The 27,882-nt window shown below is 47.5% G+C and overlaps 1 protein-coding gene across 7 annotated transcripts in view; it reads left to right on the top strand.

The window, feature by feature from the left end:
- The window catches only part of eef1db (eukaryotic translation elongation factor 1 delta b (guanine nucleotide exchange protein)), a 52,414-nt gene extending 25,642 nt beyond the window's left edge, over positions 1-26,772 (top strand). For 2 of the 7 annotated variants that reach the window (XM_067968499.1, XM_067968457.1), the window contains 7 exons: positions 17-91; positions 3,280-3,306; positions 6,232-6,310; positions 15,358-15,470; positions 16,920-17,105; positions 22,161-22,355; positions 26,677-26,772. In XM_067968499.1, the coding sequence (XP_067824600.1) occupies positions 17-91; positions 3,280-3,306; positions 6,232-6,310; positions 15,358-15,470; positions 16,920-17,105; positions 22,161-22,355; positions 26,677-26,715 (714 nt within the window). In that variant the 3' untranslated portion in view covers positions 26,716-26,772. The remainder of the gene's footprint in view (positions 1-16; positions 92-3,279; positions 3,307-6,231; positions 6,311-15,357; positions 15,471-16,919; positions 17,106-22,160; positions 22,356-26,676) is intronic. The other 5 variants (XM_067968474.1, XM_067968450.1, XM_067968490.1 and 2 more) reach the window with 3 other exon arrangements.
- The last annotated feature ends 1,110 nt before the right edge of the window (positions 26,773-27,882 follow it).

Genomic DNA, 27,882 nt, shown 5'->3' with positions numbered 1-27,882 from the left:
GTATTTCCATAACCAGATCTCGTCCGTTTGGGAGGCCGACAGTAACCCCAAAGAAATCGTCCGGAATAACCTCGACCCGGTCTCGAACCATGTGAGATTCCATGGCAACACAAGCCTGGATTTTAGGTGGCATGCTGCCCTCCCCTCCCCCGACACCCACCACACCACTAACCTCGCCATTAACACCCATCACCTGTATTGCTGTTTGTAAACTATTAAAAATACATAGTGTTGCGTTCTGACATGAGTTGTGTTGACCTGTGCATCGTGTGTTTGTTTTTCATTTTTACGTACCAAGGCTCTTAGGTCCCATCGTGAGGACCAGATTAATTCTCATTCCCATTTTCTTTCTCTCTCTCTCTCTCTCTCTCTCGGTTCTGTTCTCTCTCTCGGTTCGTTCGTTCTCTCTCTCTGTGTCTCTCTCGGTTCTCTCTCTCTCTCAGTTCGTTCGTTTTCTCTCTCTGGGTTCTTTCTCTCTTGGTCCTCTCTCTCTCTCTCTCTCTCTCTCTCTCTCTCTCTCTCGGTTCTTTCTCTCTCTCTCTCTCGGTTCTTTCTCTCTCTCTCTCTCTCGGTTCTTTCTCTCTCTCTCTCTCTCTCGGTTCTTTCTCTCTCTCTCTCTCTCGGTTCTTTCTCTCGGTGTTCTCTCTCTCTCGGTCCTCTCTCGGTTCTTTCTCTCGGTTCTCTCTCTCTCGGTCCTCTCTGTTCTTTCTCTCTCTCGGTTCTTTCTCTCTCTCTCTCTCTCTCTCTCGGTTCTTCTCTCTCTCTCTCTCTCTCTCTCTCTCTCTCTCTCTCTCTCTCTCGGTTCTTTCTCTCGGTCCTCTCTTTTTCTCTCTCTCTCTCTCGGTTCTCTCTCTCACGGTTCTTTCTCTGTTCTCTCTCTCTCGGTCCTCTCTTTCTCTCTCTCGGTTCTTTCTCTCGGTCCTCTCTCTCTCTCTCTCTCGGTCCTCTCTCTCTCTCTCTCGGTCCTCTCTCTCTCTCTCGGTCCTCTCTCTCTCTCTCGGTCCTCTCTCTCTCTCTCGGTCCTCTCTCTCTCTCTCGGTCCTCTCTCTCTCTCTCGGTCCTCTCTCTCTCTCTCGGTCCTCTCTCTCTCTCTCGGTCCTCTCTCTCTCTCTCGGTCCTCTCTCTCTCTCTCGGTCCTTTCTCTCTCTCTCGGTCCTTTCTCTCTCTCTCGGTCCTCTCTCTCTCTCTCGGTCCTCTCTCTCTCTCTCTCTCTGTCGTCTCCCTCTCTCTCTCTCTCTCTGTCGTCTCCGTCTCTCTCTCTCTCTCTGTCGTCTCCCTCTCTCTCTCTCTCTGTCGTCTCCCTCTCTCTCTCTCTCTCTGTCGTCTCCCTCTCTCTCTCTCTGTCGTCTCCCTCTCTCTCTCTCTCTCTCTCTCTCTCTCTCTCGGTCCCCTCTCTCTCTCTCTCTCTCTCGGTCCCCTCTCTCTCTCTCTCTCTCTCGGTCCCCTCTCTCTCTCTCTCTCTCTCTCTCTCTCTCTCGGTCCCCCCCCCCCCTCTCTCTCTCAGTCCCCCCCCCGCTCTCTCTCGGTCCCCCCCCTCTCTCTCTCTCGGTCCCCCCCCTCTCTCTCTCTCGGTCCCCCCCCTCTCTCTCTCTCGGTCCCCCCCTCTCTCTCTCTCGGTCCCCCCCCTCTCTCTCTCTCGGTCCCCCCCCTCTCTCTCTCTCGGTCCCCCCCCTCTCTCTCTCTCGGTCGCCCCCCTCTCTCTCTCTCGGTCCCCCCCCTCTCTCTCTCTCGGTCCCCCCCCTCTCTCTCTCTCGGTCCCCCCCCTCTCTCTCTCTCTCGGTCCCCCCCCTCTCTCTCTCTCTCTCGGTCCCCCCCCTCTCTCTCTCTCGGTCCCCCCCCTCTCTCTCTCTCGGTCCCCCCCCTCTCTCTCTCTCGGTCCCCCCCCTCTCTCTCTCTCGGTCCCCCCCCCCTCTCTCTCTCTCGGTCCCCCCCCTCTCTCTCTCTCGGTCCCCCCCCTCTCTCTCTCTCGGTCCCCCCCCTCTCTCTCTCTCGGTCCCCCCCCTCTCTCTCTCTCGGTCCCCCCCCTCTCTCTCTCTCGGTCCCCCCCCTCTCTCTCTCTCGGTCCCCCCCCTCTCTCTCTCTCGGTCCCCCCCCTCTCTCTCTCTCGGTCCCCCCCCTCTCTCTCTCTCGGTCCCCCCCCTCTCTCTCTCTCGGTCCCCCCCCTCTCTCTCTCTCGGTCCCCCCCCTCTCTCTCTCGGTCCCCCCTCTCTCTCTCTCTCTCGGTCCCCCCCCCTCTCTCTCTCGGTCCCCCCCCCCTCTCTCTCTCGGTCCCCCCCCCTCTCTCTCTCGGTCCCCCCCCCCTCTCTCTCTCGGTCCCCCCCCCCTCTCTCTCTCGGTCCCCCCCCCCTCTCTCTCTCGGTCCCCCCCCTCTCTCTCTCTCGGTCCCCCCTCTCTCTCTCTCTCTCTCTCTCTCGGTCCCCCCTCTCTCTCTCTCTCTCGGTCCCCCCTCTCTCTCTCTCTCTCGGTCCCCCTCTCTCTCTCTCTCTCTCGGTCCCCCCCCCCTCTCTCTCTCAGTCCCCCCTCTCTCTCTCTCTCGGTCCCCCCCCCTCTCTCTCTCTCGGGTCCCCCCCTCTCTCTCTCTCGGGTCCCCCCCTCTCTCTCTCTCGGTCCCCCCCCTCTCTCTCTCTCGGTCCCCCCCCCTCTCTCTCTCTCGGTCCCCCCCCTCTCTCTCTCTCGGTCCCCCCCCTCTCTCTCTCTCGGTCCCCCCCCTCTCTCTCTCTCGGTCCCCCCCCTCTCTCTCTCTCGGTCCCCCCCCTCTCTCTCTCTCGGTCCCCCCCCTCTCTCTCTCTCGGTCCCCCCCCTCTCTCTCTCTCGGTCCTCTTTTTCTCTCGGCTCTCTCTCTCTCTCTCTCTCTCCCTCTATCGGTTCTCTCTCTTCTCCCCCCCCCCCCCCCGCCCCCGGCTCTTGCTCTCGGTCTCGGTCTCGGTCTCCTCTTTCTTCCCCCCCTCCCCCCCGGCTCTTGCTCTCGGTCTGTCTCTCTCTCTCTCTCTGTCCATGTGTGTAAGTTTTGTGGTGTTGATGTCTTCTACATTTGACTTCCAGTTAACACTTAGTATTAAAGTACTGATTGATGGATCATTGCACCCTTCAGCTTTATCTCCCACCACGTTGCACAACCCCATGGACCCTCACTGTTACTAGCGAGAGAGAGAGGCACAAAGCGTGATTGCTCCTCGATTTTGCTTCTAGTTTGTAGTCGCATGAGAATTGAAACAAACAGTTTTAATAATATATGTGGTCCAAACTACTAAAGTTTCGTTTTTTTTATTTCCTGAAAAGACTGTCTTGCTTGCAAACCATCAGAAAGTAAGTACGTTGCTGCAGCTTTTGTCCGCTTTTGGGGTTGGTTGTGAGATCTCCTTGCCTTCCATCTTCTGTGTGGTGCTTCACATTGTGCCTTTGTAAAAAAAAAAATGTGGCTTCCGCACTCCAGCTGCATGCAGAGCCGAGTCACTCGCTCCTCATCTATCAGGTGCATGTCCCGCTAGGGGAAGCGTTTCAAGGTCCGCCGCAGTCACACCCCCCTTCTGTTTTTTTTGTTAAAACTCTTGTCGTGAGCTCTTTCTCTTCCCCCACCCCGGATCGGCTGATGGGCAACGGCACCTTTGTGCTAATGCCGGTTGGTTGTGGCAGCTTTCTTTAAGTTAAAGTTCCTCAGTCTGTGCTGAGGTTAGCTGATCTGATCCCAGGCGGCGTTGAGGCGCTACATTCGGCTTCGCTGCCCCGCTGAAGCAGGGAAGGGACGTCAGTCGGCCAGGGTTACCCGCTCCTGATCACTAGCTACCCAGCAACCTCCGACGGGAGAGTGGACCTCGGGTACAATCCGGCACTGAGCCGTGGTGCCCCCAGCAGTTGAATAGCCCAACCCTGCTTGCCCAGGCTGGCGCTTGGGCAAGATGCCAGCGGGCCGCTGACTCCTGTGAATGGTGTTCCAGCTCGGGAGAGGAGGGAAGCAGCAGGTCCATCGTCGTCTGCTGAGAGCGGGTGGGAATGTCTCAGTGGAGACTCTTCATCATGGTGTTGGACGGACATCTGACACGGTAGCAAGTGCTGATGGGCCTGCTGTTTATTTCCAGGATTTTCTGGTTTTATTTCATATTCGCAGCTCTTGGTTTATTCTCCTGTTTAATAAATCTCCTTGTTGCTGTAGATTTTTTTTTTTCAGAGGCCATCCATATAAGACTTGTACCCTGTATCAGCTGTGCCCACTTTGGTATATTACCGGGCCATGCAGACAGGGAAACGCCTTACTCTGCCCTGAGCAGGTTGCAGCTGGAAAAAGCCATGGTCTCTGGGCCAGTAGGGGGAGGGAAGAAATCGCCCAGCATTTCTGCCGCTAAGGGATGTGTGGAAATATGGCTGCCTAATTCGACAGGTTACCCTTTCTCTGATCAAAGGAACAGTCGGGGTTAAAAAAACCCCCAAATGATTGGATGTTTTGAATCTGAAGGAAAGGAGCTGCTCTTCAGGGTTAAATTGTTACAAGGGTATACTTTTGATTTCCCTCCCTCCCGGATGCTTGTCCTCCTCCCAGTGGGGAACAGGAGGAAGCCATTCAGCCCCTCGAGCATGTTCCACCATTCAATCAGATCATTGCTCATCTGTATCTTAACTCCATTTACCTGCCTTACCCGAAAAAAATCTTGTCAATCTCAGACTTGAAACTTTCAATTGACCCCCAGCATCCACAGGCTCCAGGGGGGAGAGTTCTAGATTTTCACTACCCTTTTGTGTGAATAAGTGTTTCCTGATTTTGCTTGTAAACGGCCTAGCTCTAATGTTAAGGTTATTCCCCCACCAGAGGAAATAGTTTCTCTGTATCTACTCTGTTGAATCCTTTTATCATTTTTACCACCTCGATTAGATCACCTCTCAACCGTTTAAATTCATGGGACTGCAAGCCAAGTTTATGCAACCTGGCCTCTGAATTTAACCCTCTAAGCCCCAGCATCATTCTGGTGAATCTGCACTGCAATCCCCCCCCAAGGCCGATATATCCTTCCTGAGCTGCGGTGCCCAGAACTTAACGCCGTACTGACCAAGGCTCTGTACAACTAAAGCATAACTTCCATCCCTTTATATTGCAGCCCCTTTGAGAGAAAAGACCTGAGATAGGGAACTTTCACATGAAGGAGCCCCTGTCCTGTAACTCTGTTGTACGGCACACTAGTTAAAATGCAGCCACCGTCTTTGGCGATATTATGAAGTCGCCATTTTTTTAAAATCTGAAATTGCTGCTTTTAATCTGGATACTGGCCCCCCGTGTGGAGCAGAGCGTAAACTGGCCCCCCGTGTGGAGCAGAGCGTAAATTGGCCCCCCCGTGTGGAGCAGAGCGTAAATTGGCCCCCCCGTGTGGAGCAGAGCGTAAACTGGCCCCCCGTGTGGAGCAGAGCGTAAACTGGCCCCTTTCAACACTGAGGTAGTTTGGCTATCGAAGAAGCAGCTGTGTTGCGGGTGATACCTACAAAGAGCCCTGCACTGTTGTTCTGCTTCACCCCTAGAATGGCCTCTTGTTGGTTGGACCGGCAAGGAACAGAGTCCGTATACCATTCCCACTGTTTCCGTCGTTAGACGGGCTCCCTAATCCCAGCGGCAGGATCGCAGATCCACCTTTTCGTGGGGTTGATCCTAACCGATCGAGCACTGATGCAAAAGCGCCTTTGCTGTGCTTGGTTCGTTACCATATGGTGCCATCGGGAGCCTCATAGACCTGTAACCACAGAATGGCATGAAGGGGAAGCTTCAGAACTCTTCCTATAAAAGGAAGAACGGGGGGCCCTCCACATACACAACGATTGCTCTTTCCAGGTGGCTTTCTATTTTGCAGAAGAATGTTGCCTTTATAATCGACGAGCCACTAAATCTGTAACGACGCACAACAATCAATTTAATTATCAGTTGCAAAAACCAATGAATCTACATCTGCGGGCATTTTCAGGTGTCTTTCCTTTGCCTGTCCTGTGTGTAAGAGTGCTTTCTGCTCGCTTTATGGGGAGACCTGGCCTCTTATTTTACCTGGTGTACCTCCTTGGTAAGAGCTCGCTGTTGTAGTGTAACCATCCTCATTGGCCAGCGGTCAGCAGTGAGCAGAGCTTTGAACGCCTACTGCTCCGCGATCTCTCACCAGTGGGGGCGGGGGGTGTTGGCAGGCGTGCTGACTTTCTGTCGTCTGATGTGTGTCTTTTCCACCGGGGGGGACTAATTACGACCTGTTGATGTTCTGATTTCAGAGTGCTGTGCAAGGTGCAGATGTCGAGCTGTGCTCCCGGGTCACCAGCCTAGAAAAGGAGAACCAGAGTTTACATAAGGGTACGTTGGGGGGGGGGGGTTATTTTACAACCGTCACCTTGGTTAACCTTTTGTTCTTTCTCTCCAGTTTCATGACTCGGTCTATCTCTTTTTAAACAACGGTACAACGTTAGCTGTCCTCCAATGTAGCCAGGGAGGATCGGAAAATGATGGTCAGAGCCTCTGCTTTTATCAGCCTGGGATACATTTCATATGGGCCTGGCGATTTATCCACTTGCACAGATTCTAAACCCCTTAATACTTCCTCCCTCACTATGTTTATCTCGTCCAATATTTCACACTCCTCCTCCTTAACTACAATCTGCACCCTCCCTCTCTTTTGTGAATTGTAAACAATTTTACAACACCAAGTTATAGTCCAACAATTTTATTTTAAAATCCACAAGCTTTCGGAGGCTTCCTCCTTCCTCAGGTGAATGTGGACATGAAATCCTCGAACCTATCGCATTTATAAGTCACAGAACAATGCCTGGTGATTACAGACAGTCTTTTCAACTGCCCGTTGCCAAGGCAACCAAAGTGTTCAGACAGACGGGTGTTACCTACAGGGCCACCGAATATACAAACGGCCAGAACTAAAAAAACAGATGATGTGGAGATGCCAATTAAAAAAAAACAGAGCGAGAGAGGCAGAAACATAGAAACATCCGGAAGGAAAAGACAGCAATTGACCCGTTATATTAAAAACAGATAACATTTGTTCGCTGGTGGGGTAACGTGTAGCGTGACATGAACCCAAGATCCCGGTTGAGGCCGTCCTCATGGGTGCGGAACTCTTTTGTGAAGACAGATGCAAAGTATTCATTAAGAACCATACCAACATCTTCTGCCTCCACACATAGGTTACCTTTTTGGTCTCTAATAGGCCCTACTCTTTCCTTAGTTATCCTCTTGCTCTTTATGTATTTATAAAACATTTTTGTGTTTTCCTTAATTTTACTTACCAGTATCTTTTCATGCCCTCTCTTTACTTTCCTAATTTCCTTTTTAATTTCACCCCTGCACTTTCTATACTTCCAGGCTTTCTGCAGTATTGAGCTCTTGGTGTCTGACAAAAGCTTCCCTTTTTTGCCTTATTTTACCCTGTATGCTCCTTGTCATCCAGGGGGTTGTAGATTTCGCAGTCCCACCCATTTTCTGTGGGAACATGTTTACTCTTGAATCTTCCCCTTGAATGCCTCCCACTGCTCTGACACTGATTTACCTTCAAGTAGCTGTTTCCAGTCCACTTTTGCTAAATCGTTTCTCAGCTTAGTAAAATTGGCCATTCTCCAATTGAAAATTTTACTCCTGTTCTATCTTTGTCCTTTTCCATAACCATGCTAACTCATAGAAAGGATACAGCACGGAAGGAGGCCATTTGGCCCATTGAGTCCGCACCGGCTCCATGCACGAGCAATTGAGCTAGTCTCATTCCCCAGCCCTATCCCTGTAGCCCTGTAAATTATTTATTTTCAAGTACTTATCCAGTTCCCTTTTGAAGGCCATGATTGAATCTGCCTCCATCACCCCCTCGGGCAGTGCGTTCCAGGTCCTAACCACTCGCTGTGTAAAAAAGCTTTTCCTCATGTCACCTTTGGTTCTTATGCCAATCACCTTAAATCTATGTCTTCTGGTTCTCGACCCTTCAACCAATGGGAACAATTTCTCTCTATCTACCCTTCATGATTTTGTACACCTCTATCAAATCTCCTTGCAGCTGTCTCTGTTCCAAGGAGAACAACCCCAGCTTCTCCAATCTATCCACGTAACTAAAGTCTCCCAAGCCTGGAATCATTTCTAGTAAATCTCTTCTGCACCCTCTCTAAGGCCGTCACATCTTTCCTAAAGTGTGGTGCCCAAAACTGGACATAATACTCCAGTTGTGACCAAACCAATAAAGGTTCATCATGACTTCCATACTTTTGTAATCGTTTTGACTAATTTATTAGAGTCCTTTGAGGAAGTAACAAGCCACGTGGATAAAGGGGATCCTGTGGATGTGGTGTACTTGGATTTCCAGAAGGCTTTTGACAAGGTGCCACATCAAAGGCTACTACACAAAATAAGAGCTCATGGTGTAGGGTGTAACACATTAGCATGGATAAAGGATTGGTTAGCTAACAGGAAACAGAGAGTAGGTATCAATGAGTCATTTTCAGGTTGGCAAGATTTAACGAGTGGAGTGCCACAGGGATCAGTGCTTGGGCCTCAACTATTTACAATCTATATCAATGACTTAGATGAAGGGTCCGAATGTATGGTTGCTAAATTTGCTGATGACACAAAGGTAGGTAGGAAAGTAAGTTGTGAAGAGGACATAAGGAGTCTGCAAAGGGCTATAGATAAGTTAAGTGAGTGGGCAAAAATTTGGCAGATGGAGTATAATGTGAGAAAATGTGAACTTGTCCACTTCGGCAGGAGGAATAGCAAAGCAGTAAATTATTTAAATGAAGAAAGATTACAGAGCTCTGGAGGTACAGAGGGATCTGGGTGTCCTAGTACACGAATCACAAAAAGTTAGTATGCAGGTACAGCAAGTGATCAGGAAGGCAAATGGAGTGTGGTCATTTATTGCAAGGGGAATGGAATATAAAAGTAGAGATGTTTTGCTGCAGTTGTACAAGGCGTTGGTGAGACCACATCTAGAATACTGTGTGCAGTTTTGATCTCCTTATTTAAGAAAGGATATAATTGCTTTAGAGGCGGTTCAGAGAAGGTTCACTCGACTGATTCCTGGGATGAGGGGATTATCTTATGAGGAAAGATGTGGACAAGTTGGGCCTGTATACATTGGAGTTTAGAAAAATGAGAGGTGATCTTATTGAAACATATAAGACCCTGAGGGGACTAGAAGGGATAGATGCTGAGAGGATGTTTCCCCTTGTGGGAGAGACTAGAACCAGGGGACACAGTTTAAAAATAAGGGGTCTCCCATTTAAGATGGAGATGAGGAGAAATTTTTTTTTGAGGGTTGTGGGTCTGTGGAACTCCCTCTGCAGAGAGCGGTGGAGGCAGGGTCATTGAATATTTTTAAGGCTGAGTTAGATAGATCCCTGATTAACGAGGGAGTCAAAGGTTATAGTAGGTAGATGGGAAAGTAGGGTTGAGGTCACATTCAGATCAGCCATGATCTTATCAAATGGCAGAGCAGGCTCGAGGGGCTGAATGGCCTACTCCTCTTAATTCCTATGTTTGTATGTACTCAGTGCCTCTATTTATGGTATGCCTTTTTAACCGCTTTCTCAACCTGCTCTGCCACCTTCAACAATTTGTGCATATATACTCCCAGATCTCTCTGTTCCTGTACCCCTTTTGGAATTGTGCCACTAGTCTATATTGCCTCTCATTCTTCCTACTGAAATGTATCACTTCGCATTTTTCTGCATTAAATTTCATCTGCCACGTGTCCACCCACTCCACCAGCCTGTCTATATCTTCTTGAAATCTATCACTATCCTCCTCACTGTTTACTACACTTCCAAGTTTTATGTCATCTGCAAATTTTGAAATTGTGCCCTGTACACCCAAGTCCAAGTCATTAATATATATCAAGAAAAGCAGTGGTCCCAGCACCAACCCTTGGGGAACACCACTGTACACCTCCCTCCAGTCTGAAAAAACAACCGTTCACCACTACTCTCTGTTTCCTGTCCCTTAGCCAATTCTGTATCCATGTTGCTACTGCCCCCTTTATTCCATGGGCCGCAATCTTGATGATAAGCCTACCGTGCGGCACTTTATCAAACGCCTTTTGAAAGTCCATATACACCACATCAACTGCATTGCCCTCATCTACCCTCTTTGTTATCTCATTAACTAACTTGATGAGAGTTTTTTAAACACGATTTGCCTTTAACAAATCCGTGCTGGCTTTCCCTAATCAATCTACACTTGTCCAAGTGACTGTTAATTCTGTCCCAGATTATCGTTTCTAAAAATTTCCCCACCACTGAGGTTAAACTGACTGGCCTATAGTTGCTGGGTTCATCCTTATACCTTTTTGGACAAGAGTAACACTTGCAATTCTCCAGTCCTCTGGCACCATCCCCATATCTACGGATGTTTGCAAATCTAACAGAATTATGATCACAACCACCAAAATGCTCTCCCACTGATACTCCTTCCACCTGCCCTGCTTCATTCCCTAAAACTAAATCCAGAGTTGCCCCTCCCTCTTATTGGACTTGCTAAGAACCGGCTAAAAAAGTTCTCCTGAATGCAGTTTATGCATTTCGCACCCTCTATACCTTTTGCACTGATTGCAAATCACTATCTGGGTGAGTGAGTCAAAGGTGACCAGTTCTGGAGGAGCTGGTCACCGTTGACTTGCTCACCCAGATAGTCATTTCTCACCTGGGTTTATACAGTGAGTGTTGGCAGGTGCAGCATCAGAGCTGAGCTCCATCCTGTTCTTACCCGATGTCCACAGGACCCTAATTACACAGAATTCACAGCACAGAAACAGGCCATTCGGCCCAACTGGTCTATGCCGGTGTTTATGCTCCACACGAGCCTCCTCCCACCCCTCTTCATCTAACCCTATCAGCATATCCTTCTATTCCTTTCTCCCTCATGTGTTTATCTAGCTTCCCCTTAAATGTATCTTATGCTATTTGCCTCAACTATTATGGTAGCAAGTTCCACATTCTAACCACTCTCTGGGTTAGGAAGTTTCTCCTGAATTCCCTATTGGATTTATTAGTGACTATCTTATATTTATGGCCCCCTAGTTCTGGTTTCCCCCACAAGTGGAAACACCTTCTCTACGTCTACCCTTTCAAACCCCATCATAATCTTGAAGTCCTCAATCAGGTGACCCCTCAGCGTTCTCTTTTCTAGAGAATAGAGTCTTAGCCTGTTCAATCTTTTTGATACCAGAACTGAGTTATAAACTCTCAGTTCTGGTATCATTCTTTGTAAATCTTTTTTGCACCTTCTTCCAGTGCCTCTTCTGTCCTTTTTATAATATGGGGACCATTTAGAGAGAAGAGTCGCTCCATATCTATCCTGCCAATTCTCTGCATAATATTAAACGCCTCTTCAGTCTGTCATAGTTATAGTTCTGTGGCTATAATCTTTCACTGTAGCGATCGGCAGGTATCATCCAAACTCCCTACCATGTGCAAATGTGTGGGAGGTCTGCAGGTGGAGCTGCAGGCACTGAATGCAGAAGGCTCGTAGGAGCACCACACTGCTACTTCATCGACTCAATATCTCTAAATTTACCCAGTTGCCTTCTTTTTGTTCTTCAGTATAATTGAAGTTCGAGCAGACACAAAACACAGCGGAACCTCCGTTATCCATGTCCCCGATATCTGCCTGAATTCTCACGTGGCCAAGTCCTTGACACAAGGTCCTGCCTGGTAACCACAATCTGCTGACGGATCCACCTCATTGCCCAAGAAAGATTGTCATACTGGGATATGATAGAAACAGAAAATAGGAGCAAGAGTAGGCCATTCGGCCCTTTGGGCCTGCTCCGCCATTCAAAATGATCATAGCTGATTGTCTAACTCAGTACCCTGTTCCCGCTTTTTCCCCATATCTTGATCCCTTTAGCATTATGAAATATAATCTATCTCCTTCTTGAATACATCTAATGACTTGGCCTCCACTGCCATCTGTGGTAGAGAATTCCACAGGTTCACCACCCTCTGAGTGAAGAAATTTCTCCTCATCTCGGTTCTAAATGGCATACCCCGTATCCTGAGACTGTGACCCCTGGTTCTGGACAACCCAGCCATCGGGAACATCCTCCCTGCATCTAGTCTGTCTAATCCTGTTAGAATTTTATGTTTCGATGAGATCACCTCTCATTCTTCTAAACTCTAGTGAATATAGGCCTAGTCGACCCAATCTCTCCTCATACATCAGTCCTGCCATCCCAGGAATCAGTCTGGTAAACCTTCGTTGCACTCCTTCATGGCAAGGACATCCTTCCTCAGATAAGGAGACCAAAACTGCACACAATAGTCCAGATGTGATCTCACCAAGGAACTGTATAACTGCAGTAAGACATCCCTGCTCCTGTACTCAAATCCTCTTGCAATGAAGGCCAACGTACCATTCGCCTTCCTAACTGCTTGCTGCACCTGAATGCTCGCTTTCAGTGACTGGTGTACAAGGACACCCAGGTCTCGTTACACCTCCCCTTTTCCCAATCTATCACCATTCAGATAATCTGCCTTTCTGTTTCCACAACCAAAGTGGATAACCTCACATTTATCCATGTTGTACTGCATCTGCCATGTTCTTGCCCACTCACCCAACTTGTCTAAATCACATTGGAGCCTCTTTGCATCCTCCTCACAGCTTACATTCCACCCTAGCTTTGTGTCGTCTGCAAACTTGGAAATGTTACATTTAGTTCCCTCATCCAAATCGTTGATATATATTGTGAATAGCTGGGGTCCAAGCACTGATCCCTGCGGTACCCCACTAGTCACTGCCTGCCATCCAGAAAAAGACCCGTTTATTCCTACTCTCTGTTTCCTGTCTGTCAACCAATTTTCAGTCCATGCCAGTATATTCCCCCCAATCCCATGTGCTTTAATTTTGCACACTAACCTCTTATGTGGGACCTTATCAAAAGCCTTCTGAAAATCCAAATACACCACATCCACTGGTTCTCCCCTATCTATTCTACTAGTTACATCCTCAAATAACTCCAGTAGATTTAGATTTGTTAAGCATGATTTCCCTTTCATAAATCCATGCTGACTTTGTCCAATCCCGTTAATGCGCTCCAAGTGTTCTGTTATCACATCTTTTATAATAGACTCTAACATTTTCCCCACTACTGATGTTAGGCTAACTGGTTTGTAATTCCCTGTTTTTTCTCTCCCTCTCTTTTTAAATAGTGGGGTTACATTTGCCACCCTCCAATCTGTAGGAGCTGTTCCAGAGTCTATAAAATTTTGGAAGATGATCACCAATGCATCCACTATTTCCAGGGCCACTTCCTTTAGTACTCTGGGATGTAGATTATCAGGCCCTGGGGATTTGTCAGCCTTTAGCCTCATTAATTTCCCGAGCACTATTTGTTTTTTTACTAATACTGGTTTCCTTCAGTTCTTCCCTCTCACTAGACCCTTGGTTCCCTATCATTTCCAGGAGGTTATTTGTGTCCTCCTTTGTGAAGACAGAACCAAAGTATGTGTTTAATTGTTCTGCCATTTCTTTGTTCCCCATTATAATTTCCCCCATTTCTGACTGTAAGGGATCTACATTTGTCTTCACTAATCTTTTTCTCTTGACATATTTATAGAAGCTTTTACAGTCAGTTTTTATGTTCCCTGCTAGTTTACTCTCATACTCTATTTTTCCCCTCTTAATCAATCTCTTTGTCCTCCTTTGCTGAATTCTGAACTGCTCCCAATCCTCAGGCTTGCCTCTTTTTCTGGCAATTTTATATGTCTCCTGTTTGGATCTAATACTATCCCTAATTTCTTTTGTAAGCCACGGTTGAGCCACCTTTTCTGTTATATTTTTGCGCCAGACAGGAATGAATAATTGTTGCAATTCCTGCACACGTTCTTTAAATATTAGCCATTGCCTATCCACCGTCATCCCTTTTAGTAAAGTTCCCCAATCTATCATAGCCAACTCACACCTCATACTTTCGTAATTTCCTTTATTTAGATTCAGGACCCTAGTTTCGGATTCAACTGCTTCACTCTCCATCTTAATGAGGAATTCTATCATGTTATGGTCGCTCTTCCCTAAGGGACCCCGCACAACAAGATTGTTATTTAATCCTTTCTCATTGCACAATACCCAGTCTAGGATCGCCTGTTCTCTAGTTGGTTCCTCAAAGTATTGGTCTGGAAAACCATCACGTACACACTCCAGGAATTCCTCCCCCACAGTATTATTGCTAATTTGGTTTGAACAATCTATATGTATATTAAAGTCACCCATGATTATAGTTGTACCCTTCTTGCAGGTGCCTCTAATTTCCTGTCCCCTACATCTCCACTACTGTTTGGGGACCTATAGACAACCCCCACCAACGTTTTCTGCCTCTTGGTGTTTCTTAGCTCCACCCATACAGATTCCACATTGTGATTCCTCACTATTGCATTGATTTCCTCCTTTACTAATAACGCTACCCCACCTCCTTTCACTTTTTGCCTGTCCTTCCGAAATATTGAATATCCCTGGATGTTCAGTTCCCATCCTTGGTCACCCTGCAGCCATGTCTCCGTAATCGGAACTATATCATAACCATTAATATCTATCTGCGCTGTTACTTCATCTACCTTATTGCGAATGCTCCGTGCATTAAGACACAATGCCTTTAGACTTGTCTTTTTAAAATTGCTAGTCATCTGAGTTTTATTTTGCACTATGGCCCTATTTCTTTTACGCCCTTGTTTTCTCTGCCTTTCACTATTGCTTCTTCCCTTTCTGCCTTTTGTTTCTATCCTTGTTTCCCCCTTCCCTGTCTCCCTGCTCAGGTTTCCTGTGATATGCCCTATGAGTAAGACCAAAATCAGCAGATCCTCGATTATCCGCCAATCTGCAATATTCAGTGGCATGGAGGGGGTCCCTAGATCATAGAATCATGGAGAATTTATGGCACAGAAGGAGGCCATTCGGCCCATCATGTCCACGCCGGCCGAAAATGAGCCATCCAGCCTAATCCCACTTTCCAGCACTTGGTCAGTAGCCCTGCAGGTCACGGCACTTCAAGTGCACATCCAGGTACTTTTTAAATGAGTTGAGGGTTTCTGCCTCTACCACCCCTTCAGGCAGTGAGTTCCAGACCCCCACCACCCTCTGGGTGAAAATATTTCTCCTCAACTCCCCTCTAATCCTTCTACCAATCACGTAAAATCTATGCCCCCTGGTTATTGACCTCTCTGCTAAGGGAACTAGGTCCTTCCTATCCACTCTATCCAGGCCCCATATAATTTTGTACACCTCAATTAAATCACCCCTCCTCTGTTCCAAAGAGAACAACCCCAGCCCCTAGCAGAGGTTCCGCTGTAAATTGTTTTGATTTTTGCGCGGTCTGTATATGTATTGTACCTTGATGTTGCTCCTTGTTCACCCGTGGCTAGAGATGGAAGACCTGCGGTTAGCACTCTCGAAGCTGGAGGTTCGCCTGTTGACAGTGGAGAGATCCTCGGCCAGCATCAAACCGGCAGTGTGCCCGCCAGCCCTACACAGCAAGGTAAGATACCAAGAAATATTTTTATCTTCTTATAGTCTCCTCCTCAAGGGATTGACCGTGTGTAGGAGCATGGATTGATAGGCACCCTCCAGTACATCACCGTCACAGTTGAGTGTCCATGTGCTGTTCCACCATGATGGGCACCTCATCTGAAATTGGCCCTGTCCTTGCTTGATGTGCCTGTCGCTGGATGATGATAGTTACCAGACCGCATGGTGTGTTTACATCCAGAGCTACTGGGAGAACTTGGACAAATTCTGACTCATTTACACAGCGAGTTGTAATGATCTGGAGTGCACTGCCTGTGAAAGGGTGGTGGAAGCAGATTCAGTAGTAACTTTCACAAGGGATTTGGATTAATACTTGAAGGGAAAACATTTACAGGGATATGGGGAAATAGCAGGGGAGTGGGACTAATTGGATAGCTCTTTCAAAGAGCCAGCACAGGCGCGATGGGCTGAATGGCCCCCTCCTGTGCTGTATCTACTATGAGACTATGATTGCCCCAGGGAAACCTTTGCCTCAGTAAGAAGTCTGCAGGGTTTATAATGCAGATTTTATGGCAAATAACTCAGCAAGATGTGTGACCAGCAGTCAGTACGGCCGTTGAAAGGTAGTTGTGCCGACAAACATTCAGAGAATGCAAAGAACTGCATTTATATGATGTCTTTCTTACCCTCAGGACGTCCGAAAGCACTTTACATGAATTACTTTTGCAGTGTAGTCGCTGTTTTAAGGTGTCTGCTGTGGCTCAGTTGGTAGCACTATCATCTCTGAGTCAGAAGGTTGTGGGTTCAAGCCCCATTCCAGAGACTCAAGCCCATAACCTAGGCTGACACCCCAGTGCAGGACTGAAGGGAGTGCTGCACTGTCGGAGATGCCGTCTTTCAAGTGAGAATTTAAACCGAGGCCCCGCCTGCCCTCTCCGGTGGACATAAAAGATTCCACGGCTCTATTCGAAGAAGAGCAGGGGAGTTCATCCTTGGTGTCCTGGCCAATATTTATTCCTCAACCAACATCACTGAAATGGATTATCTGGTCATTATCACATTGCTGTTTGTGAGATCTTGCTGTGTGCAAATTGGTTGCTGCATTTCCTACATTTCAACAGTGACTACTCTTCACGGGCAATTCATTGGCTGTGAACTGCTATGGGACGTCCTGCGGTTGTGAGAGGCGCTATAGAAATGCAAGTTCTTTGTTGTTTTGTAGGCAAACGTGGCAGCCAATTTGTGCAAATGAGATGAATGACCAGTCAGTGTGTTCAGCTGGAGTTGGCTGAGTAGTGAATGTTGGCCAGAACACTGAAGTTCTCTCTTCAAAGGCCTAGGGTTGCTAATGTACTGGTCTCGTGCGAAGGTTGAATGGACGGTGACGGCAGTTTATTTGCACTTCCCTGGTGCCCAGTGATTTTATCTAGTAAACATACTGCTCTCTCTTTATTCAAAGCCTGTCCCAAAGACGCCCGAGGAGGATGATGATGACGACGACATTGATCTTTTTGGAAGCAGTGAGGAGGAAGACGATGCGGAGACTGAGAAGATCCGTGAGGAACGGCTCCGTCAATATGCGGCGAAGAAATCCACGAAGCCCGCCCTTATTGCCAAGTCCTCCATTCTGTTGGATGTGAAACCTGTAAGATATCCATCTTTCACCCAACCCCATGTTACTCTTGCTCCTTCCCCGGTAAGAAAGAATTGCCCCTCTTCCCCTGTGCTCCCCCCCCCCCCCCCCGCCCCTTCAAATTTCCTCTCCATGTACACCAGCGGCTCTCTTATACCTTGTTCCATGAGATCTGCCCGCTGACGGTGAGTGTTGACCGGCTGTTGAAATATGGAAGGCAGTCAGAGCCGAGCCTGATCCTTTCCAGCCGATTCACTGCACGGTGGCCGGGACGGAGGGAGACCGGCTGATTGTACGAGCGGCCCCTATTCTGGGAGAGAGGACAGTTGGCAACTGACTTCGCCCTTTCAATTGCCCCATGTCCCATATGACATTTCCTCAATTACAGACGCTGGCCAGTCAGAGACAGTTTAGGGTAAAGTCCTTTTTATATAAAGAGGTGCTGTGCTTGGTAAACCCTGTGCTCTGTGTTTTGACAGGCACTGAGGCGACAGTGCAGGCAGCGCTGAGGTTACTCAATTGTTGGACTTTCTGCTTTTCAGTGTTCTTCATCCCAGCCCCCCCCCCCCCCACCACAGCCAGAGTTCAGGTCTAAATTCCGTGCAACGGCAGCCAACAGCAAATCCATGCTTTTCTGGATCATTAATAGAGTAAATAAGGAGAAACAGTTTATACCAGCAGGAAGGTTGGTAACCAGAGGACAGAAATTGGCAAAAGAACCCGAGGGGAGTTGAGAATTTTTTTTACGCAGCGAGCTGTTATGATCTGGAATGCGCTGCCTGAAAGGGCGGTGGAAGCAGATTCAGTAGTAACTTTCAAAAGGGAATTAAATAAACACATGAAGGGAAAAAATTTGCTGGGCTATGGGGAAAGAGCAGGAGAGTGGGACTAATTGGATAGCTCTTTCAAAGAGCCGGCACAGGCAAGATCATAGAACCATAGAATGGCTACAGCACGGAAGGACGCCATTCGGCCCACCAAGTGTGTGCTGGCTCTATTCAAGAGCAATCCAGCTAGTCCCACTCCCCCGCCCTATCCCCGTAGCCCTGCAAATTTTTTCTTTCAAGTACTTATCCAGTTCCCTTTTGAAGGCCATGATTGAATCTGCCTCCACCACCCCCTCAGGCAGTGCATTCCAGATCATAACCACTCGCTGTGTAAACAAGCTTTTCCTCATGTCACCTTTGGTTCTTTTGCCAATCACCTTAAATCTATGTCCTCTGGTTCTTGACCCTTCCGCCAATGGGAATAGTTTCTCTCTATCTACTCTGTCTAGACCCTTCATGATTTTGAATACCTCTATCAAATCTCCTCGCAACCTTCTCTGTTCCAAGGAGAACAATCCCAGCTTCTTCAGTCTATTCACGTAACTATAGTCCCCCATCCCTGGAATCATTCTAGTAAATCTCTTCTGCACCCTTCCTAAGGCCTTCACATCTTTCCTAAAGTGCGGTGCCCAGAACTGGACACAATACTCCAGTTGTGACCGAACCAGTGTTTTATAAAGGTTCATCAGACTTCCATACTTTTGAATTCTATGCCTCTATTTAAAAAGCCCAGGATCCCATCTGCTTTGGGCCGAATGGGCTCCTGTGCTGTTCGATAAGGTGCCACATAAAAGGTTGCTACGCAAGATGAGTGCTCATGGGGTTGGGGGCAACATAATAGCATGGATAGAGGATTGGTTAACGGACAGAAAACTGAGAGTAGGGATAGACGGGTCATTCTCAGGTTGGCAGGCTGTAACTAGTGGGGTGCCGCATGGATCAGTGCTGGGGCCTCAGCTATTTAAAATCTATATTAATGACTTAAATGAAGGGACAGAGTGTAATGTATCCAAGTTTTCTGACGATACAAAGCTAGGTGGGAAAGTAAGCTGTGAGGAGGATTTAGGAATTGATGCTGCAAACGGTTAATGCCGCAAATGAGTGTGCTGGACAGTGCCGTGCGTCACCCACCCCTGTGCCACTCAGCTGATTGTATCTGTGGCCTTTTCAGGCACGTGCCATCCATGGCTAACTAAGGAAGTTGAAGGTAGTATCAAATTGAAAGAAAAAGCATACAATTCCGCGAAGATTAGTGGCAGGTCAGAAGATTGGTTAGAATATAAAAAAGAGCAAAGAATGACTAAAAGAATAATGAGGGAGAAATTAGAATACGAGAGAAGGCTAGCTAGAAATATAAAAACAAATAGTAAGAGTTTCTACAGGTATTTAAAAAGGAAAAGAGTAAGTAAAGTGAGTGTTGGTCCTCTAGAGAGTGAGTCTGGGGAATTAATAATGGAGAACAAGGAAATGGCGAATGAATTGAACAGATATTTTGCGTCCGTTTTCACTGTAGAGGATACAAATAACATGCCAGAAATAATTGTGAATCAAGAGGTGAAAGGGAGGGAGGAACTTAAAACATTTACAATCACCAGGGAAAGGATCCTGAAAAAATTATTAGAATTAAAAGCTGACAAGTCCCCAGGTTCTGACGGACTTCATCCTAGGGTCATAAAAGAAGTGGCTGCAGAGATAGTAGATGCATTGGTATTAATTTTCCAAAATTCCCTAGATTCTGGAAGGGTTCCATCAGATTGGAAACTAGCGAATGTAACTCCTCTATTCAAGAAAGGAGGGAGACAGAAAGCAGGAAACTACAGGCCAGTTAGCTTAACATCTTTCATAGGGAAAATGCTAGAATCGATTATTAAGGAGGTTATAGCAGGGCACTTAGAAAATCTCAATGCAATCAGGCAGAGTCAACACGGCTTTGTGAAAGTGAAATTGTGTTTGACTAATTTATTAGAGTTCTTTGAAGAAGTAACAAGCAACGTGGATAAAGGGGATCCTGTGGATGTGGTGTACTTGGATTTCTAGAAGGCTTTTGACAAGGTGCCACATCAAAGGCTACTACACAAAATAAGAGCTCATGATGTAGGGGGTAACATATTAGCATGGATAAAGGATTGGTTAGCTAGCAGGAAACAGTTAGTAGACATAAATGGGTCATTTTCAGGTTGGCAAGATGTAACGAGTGGAGTGCCACAGGGATCAGTGCTTGGGCCTCAACTATTTACAATCTATATCAATGACTTGGATGAAGGGACCGAATGTATGGTTGCTAAATTTGCTGATGACACAAAGGTAGGTAGAAAAGTAAGTTGTGAAGAGGACATAAGGAGTCTGCAAAGGGCTATAGATAAGTTAAGTGAGTGGGCAAAAATTTGGCAGATGGAGTATAATGTGGGAAAATGTGAACTTGTCCACTTTGACAGGAGGAATAGCAAAGCAGTATATTATTTAAATGGTGAGAGATTGCAGAACTCTGAGGTACAGAGGGATCTGGGTGTCCTAGTACATGAATCACAAAAAGTTAGTATGCAGGTACTGCAAGTGATTTGGAAGGCAAATGGAATGTTGTCATTTATTGCAAGGGGAATGGAATATAAAAGTAGAGATGTTTTGCTACAGTTATACAGGGCATTGGTGAGACCACATCTAGAATACTGTGTGCAGTTTTGGTCTCCTTATTTCAGAAAGGACATAATTGATTTGAGGCTGTTCAGAGAAGGTTCACTCGACTGATTCCTGAGGAGAGGTGGTTATCTTATGAGGAAAGGTTGGACAAGTTGGGCCTGTATACATTGGAGTTTAGAAGAATGAGAGGTGATCTTATTGAAACATATAAGATCCTGAGGGGACTAGAAGGGGTAGATGCTGAGAGGATGTTTCCCCTTGTGGGAGAGACTAGAACTAGGGGACACAGTTTAAAAATAAGGGGTCTCCCATATTAAGATGGAGATGAGGAGAAATTTTTTCTCTGAGGGTCATGAGTCTGGAACTCCCTTCCCCAGAGATCGGTGGAGGCAGGGTCATTGAATATTTTTAAGGCTGAGTTAGGTAGATTCCTGATTAACAAGGGAGTCAAAGGTTATAGTAGTAGACGGGAAAGTAGGGTTGAGGTCAGAAACAGATCAGCTGTGATCTTATCAAATGGCAGAGCAGGCTCGAGGGGCCGAATGGCCTACTCCTGCTCTTTGTTCTTATGTACAATGCACATTCGGTCAACCCACGTCTTTCCCCTGCAGCTTCGCCCACGAAACCAATGGGGGTTCGCTCCTTTTACTGGTATAAATATTTTGGGGTGCAATTTCTTGCCTAGTTGTGCTCAGGCATGTTTAATCGGAGTGTAAAGCAAATACCCGTCGTAAAAGATCGAGGAAAGTCTGGCGCATGTTTGTTACGCACGAAATGACACCACGCCCGAATTTCTTTGCTCTTTTACGCCTGTATTGATCTCTGCGCTCGGCTCATTATAGAGGCTACAGAGCTGTACAGCTGTAATTATGCTGGGTCAAAATGGCTGTAAAATTAAGCCCAGAATTTTAAGCGCAGCAGGAAACAGTCAATTGTCTGGTGTTCTGCAATTTTTTTGAGTAATTTAAAAAAAATTATTTATCCTTACCGAGGTCTGTATTTTCAGTTTCTTTGAATACCATTAAGTCGCATTAAAAATCGAAAGGCTTCCATGATTGCGTGTTCTTAAACATGCTGGGACTAATGTGCATGAATAATAGTTAGATGGCTTGAAACTTTAATTTTCATACTTAATGAAGGAACGCATTGTGTGACTTCGGTGCTTTCCTGATTTACGGCCATTTTTACGTTCCGGTGTATGTTAATGAGATTGGCAGGAAATTTGGGTGAAAATGGGCACGTGAGTGGGTGTAATTTCGGGTGTAACTCCCGATTACGGCCCCACTGGAATTTCTACCACTTTGACTGCTGAAACTTTATTCATGAGCTGATCAACGTTCAAAGCAATTGCAATTGACAAAATGGACAGGCTGTTTAACTAGCTGTAGGCGGCCCCTACAGACAGCTGATTGGTCTTATTTAGGGCTATTGAGGAGGACACCAAGTTTTCAGGTCCAACAGGTGTCTGAGCTACAGGCATTTTATAGAAAGGGCAGGGCACAAGGCTCCTGTTGGGCCATTTTAAGTTTCGTTGTGGGGAGTGGGGTTGACTGTAGTTATGCTGTGGTGATGGCAGGACCTGAAATGTGTGACTTCTCTGCAGTGGGATGATGAGACCGACATGGTGAAACTGGAGGAGTGTGTACGCACGGTGCAGGTCAATGGCTTGCTTTGGGGAGCCTCCAAGCTCGTCCCGGTTGGGTACGGGATCAAGAAGCTCCAGATCCAATGCGTGGTGGAAGACGACAAGGTTGGCACAGACCTGCTGGAGGAAGAAATCACCAAGTTTGACGATTACGTGAGTGTTAAACACTTTATCCCAGGGAGACTAAAAAGCTGGCTATTGGGGGAGGGGGTGGTGTAGCTCAGTGCATTACTGGAGCTAGTTTTATTTGGACCCCAATGTTGTATGTTTATGAGTGGAACCAATCCCATAATAGGCGAGGGTCAGTGATGTGAATGATTTCTGCCCAGTCGGGTTCCTGGGTGATATATAGAGTTCGGCCTGGTGGCTTCTTATTACCGGCCTCCATCTGCCTGCCCCTGAAGGAGTTAGCAACTGCTGCAGAGCAGCTTCCCAGGCAGCTGGTGGCCCTTCAATTGCTCATGCAAAGAATCATTCTTCTTATTGAGCCTAGGCTACTCCACCTTGGGGGGCATCGTAGGCGAGCCATGTTCTAACTTTGTCCAAGGGACGCAGACTTGAATGTTTATGGTGGACAACTGGTTAAGCCATTCATCGCCAGATCTGGCTGGACCACATAAAGCACTATCTGTTCTGCTCTCCTGCCAAAACTGCTCACTATTCCAGGATCGTCCACTACAAACAGTCATCTTAATCCCCTCTTCCCCTGCTCCCTCCACCCTAACTTCCAACTAAAAGTGCAAGGAGCTTGTGGAATTCTTTGTCACTAAGATTGGGACCACCCGTTCAGCTGCCTCTGCCACTTCCCTCCCTTACCCCAGCCCACCAAGCCAAACTTCCCCTAAGGTTCCCCCCTGCCCTAGTCCTGAACTCGCATCTTTCTCTAGTTTCTCTCCTATCTCCCCATATGCCCTCTCCGAGCTCATCTTGACCACGAGACCCACCTCCTGCCCCCTCGACCCTATTCCCATCAAACTGCTGACCATCCAACTTCCCTTCCTGGCCCCCATGTTAGCTGATATTGTTAACGGTCCCCTCTCCTCGGGTACTGGCACCTCCCCATCAAATCTGCCGCCATCAACCCCTCCTCAGAAAAGCCACCCTTGCTCTTGCAAACTACCGCCCCATCTCCAACCTCCCTTTCCTCTCTAAAGACCTTGAACGTGTTGTCACCTCCCAAATCTGTGCTCATCTTTCCCACAACTCCATGTTTGAATCCCTCCAATCAGGTTCCCGCCCCTGCCACGGTACTGAAACGGCCATTAACAAAGTCACAAATGACATCCTATGTGACTGTGACCGTGGTAAACTATCCCTCCTCATCCTTCTCGACCCGTCTGCAGCCTTTGACACGGTTGACCACACCATCCTCCTCCAGTGCCTCTCCTTCGTCTGGATGGGACTGCACTCACCTGATTCCATTCTTATCTATCCAGGTGTAGCCAGAGAATCACCTGCAATGGTTTTTCTTCCCGCTCCTGCACCATTACTTCCGGAGTCCCCTGAGGATCTATCCTTAACCCCCTCCAGTTACACATCTACATGCTGCCCCTCGGTGACATCATCCGAAAACACGTCAGATTCCACAATGACGCTGATAACTCCCAGCTCTACCTCACTGCCACCTCTCTCCACCCCTCCACTGTCTCATTTGTCACATTGCTTGTCCGACATCCAGTACTGGTTGAGTAAAAATTTCCTCCAACTAAATATTGGGAAGACCGAAGCCATTGTCTTTGGTCTCCGCCACAAGCTCCGTTCCCTAGCCACCGACTCCAGCCCTCTCCCTGGCCACTGTCTGAGGCTGAACCAAACCGTTCGCAACCTTGGCGTCCTATTTGACGCTGAGATGAGCTTCCGACCACATATCCACTCCATCACCAAGACCGTCTACTTCCACCTCTGTAACGTCGCCCATCTCCGCCCCTGCCTCAGCTCATCTGTTGAAACTCATCCATGCCTTTGTTACCTCTAGACAGGACTGTTCCAGTATTCTCCTGGCCGGCCTCCTTTCTTCCACCCTCCGTAAACTTGAGATCGTCCAAAACTCTGCTGCCCGTATCTTAACTCCCACGAAGTCCCGTTCACCCATCACCCCTGTGCTCACTGACCTACATTGGCTCCCGGTCCGGCAACGCCTCGATTTTAAAATTCTCATCCTTGTTTTCAGATCCCTCTGTGCCCTCTCCCCTCCCTATCTCTGTAACCTCCTCCAGCCCTACAACCCTCAGATCTCTGTGCTTCTTCAATTCGGCCCTCTTGCGCATCCTCGATTTTCATTGCTCCACCATTGGCGGCCTTCAGCTGCCTAGGCCCTAAGCTTTTGAATTCCCTCCCTAAACCTCTCCACCTCTCTCCTTTAAGATGCTCCTTAAAACCTAGCTCTTTGACCAAGCTTTTGGTCATCTGTCCTAATACCGAGCCACATAACGAGATGTCAAATTTTGTTTGATCGCTCCTGTGAAGCGCCTTGGGTCGTTTTACTATGTTAAAGGCGCTATATAAATGCAAATTGTTGTTGCTGTCCCGCATCTATACACGTGCTCTTCCAGCAGGCATCACCGTTGATCAGACCATGCCTTTATATAGCACCTTGATCATCCCAAAGCACTTCCACTGCGTACTTTTGTTGGAACTCTGCATATTCTCCACCTCCCGCCCCCAAATCATGGCCCCATGCCCCAAGGTCGGTGATGCTGAGGTTAATTGTAGCACCCTTGGCCCTAGTCTGACTGAGAACAGCTGACACCGCACACTGCCAAGGGTTAAACCCAGGGTCCTATTGTGGAGTTACTGTCTGAGCTGTGGTTTCCCAGCGGTGTTGCTGAGAGTCTGTTTTGTACGGGGACTGCCGTCTGCTCCTTGTTTGAATGGCAGCACGAGCTGGAATGAAGCACTGCACTGACAGAACAAGTAGAGTTTCCACCTCCTTCTCTGTCCTTGTTTTCCCCACACCGTTATCTTGTGGTTATGTGACTGGACTAATAATCCAGGGGACGCGAGTTCAAATCCCACCGTGGCAGTTTGCGAATTTGAATTTGTGTTTTTTTGTCGGGATTGTGGTAAAAACCAACTGGTTCACCTTTAGGGAAGGAAACCTGCTGTCCTTACCCTGTCTGGCCAAAACGCGACTCCAGTCCCACATCAACGTGGTTGACTCCTAACTGCCCGCTGAAGTGGCCTAGCAAGATGCTCAGTTGTATCAAATGAGGGATGGTTAATAAATGCCGGCCTTGCCATTGACGCCCACATCCTCCGAATTAAATTTTTTAAAAGCATGCGCACACACGAGAGCGCGCACACACGAGAGCGCACACGTACACGTCTAAGTTACCAGCCTCAGCTGGTGTGGGGATTGAGAAAGTGATAGAGAGAGGTCTCCCCCAGGGTTGGAAAAGATCAGAGCGAGGGGCGGAGATGTTCCAGTCACATCCCAGTGTATTTTCTAATGGCCAGTTCAGAATGACACTGGTTTGGGAGCAAGCGTCCACTCAGCTTGGCTACAGTGGGGGGTGGGGGCTGGTCACGGATACCCAGGGTTGGTGGGACCAAGGAGAAATGTTCACTGATTCGATAAAAGGAAAGTTAATAGTCCTCCCCAAGACGACTCAGCGAATTCATCCAGTGAGTAGTGTGTACAAGGGGAGATCTTTTAAGGGAGATTTGACAGAAGTGTTCAAAATCATGAATGGCTTTGATAGAGTAAATAAGGAGAAACTTTCCATTGGCAGAAGATGTCGGTAACCAGAGGCGACATGGGGAAACGTTTTTTTTACGCAGCGAGTTGTTATGATCTGGAATGCGCTGCCTGAAAGGGCGGTGGAAGCAGATTCAATAGTAACTTTCAGAAGGGAATTAGATAAATACTTAAAGGGAAAATATTTACAGGGCTATGGGGAAAGAGCAGGGCAATGGGACTAGTTGGATAGTTCTTTCAAAGAGCCGGCACAGGCACGATGGGCTGAATGGCCTCCAGTGCTGTAAATCGGAGCAGTGCCAGGTTCAATTCCCAGTCAGCTGATCTCAACTGAGGCACTAGTAGGACCACTGCAGTTTGCCACCACACTCCTGGGAAGAGAGTATAGCCCCTGAATTCCTGTCCCTTATCCCTATCGCTGACCTCTGCTGCAAGTGTCGATGTGTAGAGAGGTTGGACCGGATCGGCTCGGTATGTGCTGCCTCTGTGGTCGAGCTGCGTCACTAATGCTGCTGGGAAGTGCAGCCCAACGATGGCCTGTCCTCTGATAGTCTCCATGCCCATAGAACACAATTGGACCCCGTCACCATATTCCTCTGTAACACAATTTACATCGTAAACCCATTTTGGGAGGGGGTTTGGACCCGTGTCTTTTTGCTCTTGTTGCTGTGCATTGCCACAGCGACTCGTGACACCTTTAACTCTGTAGCGTTTGTGGTTAAATGATGGTTTACACTCCTTATAATCAGCACCTTTTCTTCCTTCGATCATTTTCAGGTGCAAAGCGTTGACGTTGCTGCTTTTAACAAGATCTAAAGACTGCCGACGGTTTCCGAAGCTGCTGAGGAATAAAGAAAGGATTTTGTGCAGAAATGAATCGTCCGTCTTGTCTTTTTCTTTATCGCATCCTCCAGTATTATTTATTATCGAGGATCGGCGGTGAAAGGCACAGTCCCAATAGTGCAAGAGCCCACTGAGGCTGCAAAGAGTAGGAGGGAAGACTAGGTAAATCGAGAAGCATGGAATTCCCTCCCTAAGCCCCTCTGCCTCTCAACCTCTCTCTCTCCTCCTTTAAGACGCTCCTTAAAACCTACCTCTTTGACCAAGCTTAGTTGGTTTGGTGTCAAATTTTGTTTGTCTGATTTCACTCCTGTGAAGCGCCTTGAGACATCTTACTAAGGTTAAAGGTGCTATATAAATACAAGTTGTGTTGGTCTAGTCGTTACCCCTTTAAATCAGGCACAGTACATGAAATCTTAAACTTGCTGCCTCAAGTTATTTCATTGCATATGTCGCAAAGTTTGTTAGTGTCTGGTAACGGGCTTATGAACAATGACGGACAGGAAAAGACCCTCTGGTCCATCCAGCCTGTCCCACACAACTGCGATGCCTTGTGCATCGCAACATATACACGCCCCCACCCCACTCAAAAGTGGGTGAGGTGAAAAACCAGAGGCTTGAGAGGAAGTCTAGCACACGACTTTCAAACATATACAGACTGGGTAGGTTTTAAAGAACTGATAATGTGTCTGATTTAATGGGACTGCTACGAAACCAAAACGAGACAGAACTGCTTCATGTTGAGGGGTAGGAAGTTATGTTACAGCTGTACAGAGCTCTGGTTATACCCCATCTGGAGATACTGCATTCAGTTCTAGGTACCGCATCTCACTGAAGGATGTATTGGCCTTGGAGGGAGTGCGGTTCAGATTCACCAGAATGATACCGGGGCTAAAAGGGTTAAATTATGAGGACAGGTTGCACAGACTAGGCTTGTATTCCCTCGAGTATAGAAAATTAAGGGGTGACCTAATTGAGGTGTTTAAGATGATTAAAGGATTTGATAGGCTAGATAGAGAGAAACTATTTCCTCTGGTGGGGGGAGTCCAGAACAAGGGAGCAGAACCTTAGAGCCAGGCCGTTCAGGGGTGATGTCAGGAAGCACTTCTTCACACAAAGGGGAGTGGAAATCTGGAAAACTCT

This window comes from Heptranchias perlo, chromosome 2 (genome assembly GCF_035084215.1).
Source record: "Heptranchias perlo isolate sHepPer1 chromosome 2, sHepPer1.hap1, whole genome shotgun sequence".
NCBI classification, from domain to species: Eukaryota; Metazoa; Chordata; class Chondrichthyes; order Hexanchiformes; family Hexanchidae; genus Heptranchias; species Heptranchias perlo.
The sequence above is the reverse complement of the archived record's forward strand: the minus strand, read 5'-3'. Positions and strand labels throughout refer to the sequence as shown.